General features: G+C 46.2%; 1 protein-coding gene across 2 annotated transcripts in view; it reads left to right on the top strand.

The window, feature by feature from the left end:
* Positions 1-3,511: 3,511 nt before the first annotated feature.
* The window catches only part of man1a1 (mannosidase, alpha, class 1A, member 1), a 188,993-nt gene continuing 186,504 nt past the window's right edge, over positions 3,512-6,000 (top strand). The window contains exons 1-2 of one of the 2 annotated variants that reach the window (XM_006626437.3): positions 3,512-3,702; positions 4,866-5,384. In XM_006626437.3, the coding sequence (XP_006626500.3) occupies positions 3,700-3,702; positions 4,866-5,384 (522 nt within the window). In that variant the 5' untranslated portion in view covers positions 3,512-3,699. Of the gene's footprint in view, positions 3,703-3,724; positions 4,259-4,865; positions 5,385-6,000 lie in introns of those variants that run through there. The other variant, XM_015359314.2, reaches the window with a different exon arrangement.

The raw sequence follows: 6,000 nt of genomic DNA, 5'->3' as shown, positions 1-6,000 counted from the left end.
AGACACCCAGTTCTTATTACTCCTCTGATAACAGACTGCAGAACATCGCTGATTTGTGCTGTAATAGCTACACACTAGAAATGCACAGAATTAAAAATTAATAATGATGCTAATGAATCACAGTAAGGAAGTAGCTCTCCCTTTTTTGTTTGAAGAAAGAGAAACATTATATTTTGTGGACTCCAAATCTGTATCTGTGAGACGTGCATGTAAAATGTGCTATAACACCATTTCAGCTCTCTGTGGAGAACATTTTCACATTTAGGCTTATGTTTGCTATCTTTTATTTTTTCCAAAGAAACCTCATTAAATCCTGAAGGAGCAACACTTCCGATAAGCTTTTCAAGCACAGCAGAGCAGAAAAGACCCAGAAACCTTTAGATGTGTGTACTTCATGAAAGATGTAGTAAAAACATGACTTCACATATTTTAGGTTTTCCACAGTATTTAATATAATATTACAATCATGTGCTTAAAAATACTATAGGAATACAAAAGGGTGTGGCATCAAAAAGATATAAGCAATCAAAGTAAGGTTGTGAATATATCTGTATATTATCTGTATATAATATCTGTGCATTCAAATTTTCAAAAATCTCACATTCTCAGGACGTCAACTTATTGGATGTATCTTTAACCCAGGCAATACTATTTTAATTCCCAATATAAAGGAAAATAATTCACCAACATGAATTTGTAACATTTTGTAGTTGTATTCTGGTGTATAGACAACTGAATGTAGCATGATTCATGTTTTCTTCAGTGTGCACTGTAACACTGTTACAGCAAAAGTACCTTTTGCTGCAACTAAAAATGTATTGACTAACTGCTATTAATCCACAGCTAAGTTGCTTTAAGCTTTTGCTAAAATATAACATTGCATAGCATTTGAAGTTTGAGACAATGTCATCATAAGCAGACACATTTTGGAGTGCCAGAGAGTTGCCTCTGTAATTATGGATCATGCTTTTATTGATATGCGGTGTAGTGCTGTACTGGCTAGGATTCCCTTCAGGTCCCATAAAGATGCTCCTTCCTCTCTGATTTTTTCTGCTCAGGCTGCAGTGAACACAACTGGCCCTTCTGGCCTGTAGGCACTGCAGTGGTGGTAGAATCTGATTACACAGAAGTTATATTTGGACTGTGTCTAAAGAGACAGCCAGGGACAAAACTTATGTATTGCATGCCCCACTTAGAGTAACATTTGTTTTGTTATTTGATTGAGCTCAACAAGGCAAACATTAAGTCTCAGTTTCACCAACCATACTAAGTAGATATGCTTATAACTGCTTATTTACAAAATGATATGCATTCAGATGTGGATTTTCTCTAACACTGACTTTTAGCCCTTCTTCAAAAGAGAAACAGGCATGTGCTTATTTTATAGTTACACTTAAATTATTTATTCCCATGTGTTAGATAAACATATTTAAAAATACCTTCTTATGTTTTCTTGTTCTTTTAATTGCCGTGAAGTTAATAAATCGTAAAAGATGAATATCCATCAAAGTGTATATATTCACTATGATTGTATTTAAGAAATGCCTGAAGTCACACACTGTACTCAAGGGAAGTCCATCTGATATTCTTTTCTGCATATCGTCTCTGATGACCCAGATAAGCACATAGCATAGCTAGCAAGAATATTGTCCAGTGCTACTCAGACTGTGGATATGCATAAAAACAGTAGCTGTGTGCCAAGATGAACATAATGCCTCCATCTCACAAATTTCACATTAACAGACTGTTTGGAAACAAGGGAGGGTGTTTAGTGTGCTTTCAATATCCGGTTTTTAGACTCTTTGGAATACAGTTTTGCCTCATGGTTAACTAATTCAATGAACTGACAGCAGAAGTGGAGTGGAGCGAAGGAAGAGACCATCGCCTGCCCGTCGGTAGCTCTGGCACTTCAATCGAGGCTGAGGCTAGAATTAGCAACCTTCTCTAATTTATGTGATCCAGAGTCCATAAGAAAGGACGTGACCATCAAGTAATTAACTCTCTGAAATTCTTAACAGTAAAGTGAGGTTTTCTGCTTCTTCTGAAGTACTGATACCATGACCTTTGCATTATCAGCTCTGGACAGATAATCCTTTATCCCAGCAAGAAATCCTTCTCCCCACTGTCAAATCACATGTCAGCTTTTCCAGGACTCTTTCAATCAGACAATGGAAGCAAAATATCCTGGGACTGCATTTCTTAAGTCTCTCAAATTAACTGGAAGCTAAAAGGTGAGTTTCATGTGGACTGTAGTTAATTTCCAATGATCATGCGAGTGAGTCTTAAAAGGAAAATAATATTACAGGTTGAATGAATACAAAATGCAGAATGTCACAGAGCTCGTCACGTGTCTGACCCTTACAGAAGCGCTGCTGTCTTTAACAGCCCGAGTCCTCTGACTGCCTCCCCCAACCTTGTGTACCGTCGCTCTTCACTGCTGCTCTATAAAAAAACTCCTGTAGATCGACAGATACTTCACAACTGACCTGCTAAACTCAAAAGCAACCAAAAAGCCACCTTGCACGTTGTGCCCTGAAGGAACGGCCTGAATGCAGCCGAACAGAGCTCTTTCATGCTCTTCATACAGCTCCACGTGTGTCCCGACGGATTGCAAATTCAAACCGGCGTCCTCGGCTGTCTCCAGCCAAACACACCCGACAGAACCAGAATCTAGAGGTGCTCTTGTGCGATGCTGCCGCACAAGACTAATGAGTTCATATATTTCTGAAACTCATCACTGAAACATTCTAAACAGCCCATTTAAAAGCATCCAACTTTAAAGTCATTTTATTTTTTCAGAAAAAAAACTTCAGAGAATGCTTTACGCTACGTAGTCGCTTTCCATAATGAAACAAACCAGTTTTCACCGGATGATAACAGAAAGTAATTATGTTAATGTAACATGAATTAAAAATTGTGGTTTATTCCAGCAAGTACCTCTCTCTTATCAGTTCACATCTTAATAGCACATGCAAATGTAGCTCCGTAAAATTAAATTTACACAACCGATATCTCTTAAGATCACATAAATCAAACTGATTTATATTCATAATTCTAACTATGGTAATATTGAAGAAAATAACGGTACTACTCACTGAATATGGTTTACGCAGTGGACTGGGAAAAGACCTGCTGTGAACAGCGCTCAAAAGCTCAGACATCGTGGATGGAATCTGCCGAGATCTAATTTATCAAGGTCATTGTTTTTGTTTTACTTTCTAACGGGAAAAGTATAGATGACAGATTGTTGTCAACAGAAAATAACATACTATAAGCAATAAAGGCATGATTGCCAGTATTTTCATAATTTGAAACCTATCATGCTGAGACATTTAATTAAATAATCTAGCTGTTTAAACGTATGATGGCATAACTGTAATGGCATATTTTCAGACAGAATATTTGAGGTCAGAGACCAAGTTTTATTTCCGTTTGATAATCCCACACCGTGACGGCCAGGAACACAGCACCAAGGGACAGCGCACAGCCCGCCCGTCTTCCTGAACACGCTCAGAGCCCCGGCCATGTGACCAGAGACGAGGAAAAGGGAAAAACACGACAATGACAATCGGTGCCGTCTCTGGGTGGGTCGCAGTCACACGTTTCTGGTACAGTAAACGTAACTCCTCAGAGGCTTGTAAACAGAGGAAGCTAACACCAGTTGTGCCTGACTGAGTCAACTCACTCACGAAGAGCTTGATGGTAAAACCCCGTGTCTCTCGTGGACCAAGAAAGGCTCATTGTGCTGCAATACTGGATTCATTCAAAAATAGGGTTTTGAATGTTTTTGTGCAGAATTTACTAGCCTTATGCACTCCTAACTACTAAACATTTCCCGTTGAACCCGATTTTATTTAACATACTCATGTTTAACATTGCTTTCCATTTAATTGAACTAAAAATAAGATAAATCTATGTAAAACAACGTCCATATTACGCGATCTAGAGCATATAATTATGTGACTGTAGAGCACCTCTGGAACTACGAAAAAGATTGAGCTGGAGCTAAATCCTGTCACTTCAAGATCGAGATTCACTTTATTGATCTATTCGACATATTTAATGTTTTATTAAAGGAGATCCTTTTCTTTTTAATTCTGAAAACTGCGATTAAGGCACCCAAAAACCGTTCAGATCGGGAGAGAAGTGTTCAGCTTTAAACATTTTCTTCCTGCGTTTGTTCGGACCCACTTTCATCTTCTCATCGGAGAAGTGGGGTGAGAAAAGACGCTCCTAATCGACCACAGTCGGGACTGGGGTGAGTGCAGTGCCGGCTGGTCTGGGACTTCATTTATTTTATAATAAAATCCGAAGAAAAGGCAGCGATACAACTTCAGGGTCCCGCTGTGCTCTCTGCTGAGCTCCAACCCGACAGAAAAAAAAGTGCATGGACAGGTATTTCTCGTCTCCTCATTCGTGATCAAGACGTGTATATAAGGTAGTTTTAAGCTGCTGTCTATATTAATGATTGCAGCGTTTGAAACTAGTTTGCGAGTTCCACTCCGCACCGCACTACCGCTCGCGTGAGCGAGCACCCGTATTTTGAAGCCCGGAAGCCGCGCCCACTATTGTCTTGCGCGCGGCCCGCCTTGCGCGGAACGCGCGGCGATTGGCGGGCCGGGCTGTCGCTCAGGCGCGGCCGCGGCGCCCTTCCGCTCGGTCCCGGCGGCGGCGGCGGCGAGCGGCCGCTCACAGAGCAGCGCGGCTCCAGCGTGGGCAGCCGGGACCGAGCGGGACGGCCGCGGCGCGCTTCGCCTGGCAGAAGTTTGAAACACGGACGAGAGCGCAGAGTTCAGCGCGGCTGCTGGAGAGCAGAAACACACAGGCGGAGGACCGATTTAATCTTTTCTCCCCCACTCTTCTAGAAGTACTTGCCAGAGGAGGAGACCATGCCAGCTGCAACTCTGCTGCCGTTCACGGCTACCCCGAGTAGGAAGTCCGCCAACCCCAGCGCCTTTCGGCTCACGGAGAAATTCATCCTGCTGCTGGTCTTCAGCGCCTTCATCACGCTGTGCTTCGGCGCGATCTTCTTCCTGCCGGACTCCTCCAAGCTGCTGAGCGGGGTGCTCTTCCACTCCTCCCCGCCGGCGGAGGCGGCTGCGGACGGCGACCCCGGCGCCCCGGGCAGCGACGGCGAGAAGTTGGCCAAGATCCGGCGGGACCACGAGAAGGCGCTGGTGGAGGCGAAGGACACGCTGCAGAAGCGGCCGGACGAGATCCGCCAGGACATCCAGCAGGACAAGGAGAGGGTCCTGCGGGACGGGCTCGGCAGGGCAGGCGGCGACCACCCGCTGCCCGACATCGACTACCTGAGGCCCCCGGGAGCCACCGGCCGGGAGCCGGCGGAGCCGGAGACCAGGGAGAGGAGGGCGAGGATCAAGGAGGTGAGTCGGAGAGGCTGTCCGGGCTCCCCCTGCACCCTGCCCCCTGCCCCCAGGGCAGACCCGGGCTCCTACCTTGGACTCACGCACTTTAGACCCGCGTCCTCTCCACGGCGCGGCTGCTGGCGCAGTTTCCCGAGTTCCTGTTGCTGCTGTCCGTGTTGTTGTCTCGGTGCCCGGGTGGCAGCAGCAGGGTTTCCCGGGTCTCTCCGTGCGGACCCCGGGGGCGCTTGGCAAAGCAGCCCTGCGTCTCGGCTGGTGTGAGTTTTCCGAGGCGCTGCCGCTGGGGCAGTTCGAGTCTGGGGCGGAGTGGACGTGTGGCCGGGCTCTTGTGCGTGTGATGTCGTGTCTGGGGTGCGGTGGACGTGTGGCCGGGCTCTTGTGCGTGTGATGTCGTGTCTGGGGAGCGGTGGACGTGTGGCCGGGCTCTTGTGCGTGTGATGTCGTGTCTGGGGAGCGGTGGACGTGTGGCCGGGCTCTTGTGCGTGTGATGTCGTGTCTGGGGAGCGGTGGACGTGTGGCCGGGCTCTTGTGCGTGTGATGTCGTGTCTGGGGTGCGGTGGACGTGTGGCCGGGCTCTTGTGCGTGTGATGTCGTGTCTGGGGTGCGGTGGACGTGT

This window comes from Lepisosteus oculatus, chromosome 2 (assembly GCF_040954835.1).
Source record: "Lepisosteus oculatus isolate fLepOcu1 chromosome 2, fLepOcu1.hap2, whole genome shotgun sequence".
In the NCBI taxonomy this organism is placed as follows: domain Eukaryota; kingdom Metazoa; phylum Chordata; class Actinopteri; order Semionotiformes; family Lepisosteidae; genus Lepisosteus; species Lepisosteus oculatus.
Note: the sequence above shows the minus strand (reverse complement) of the source record. Positions and strands in the feature narration are given on the sequence as shown.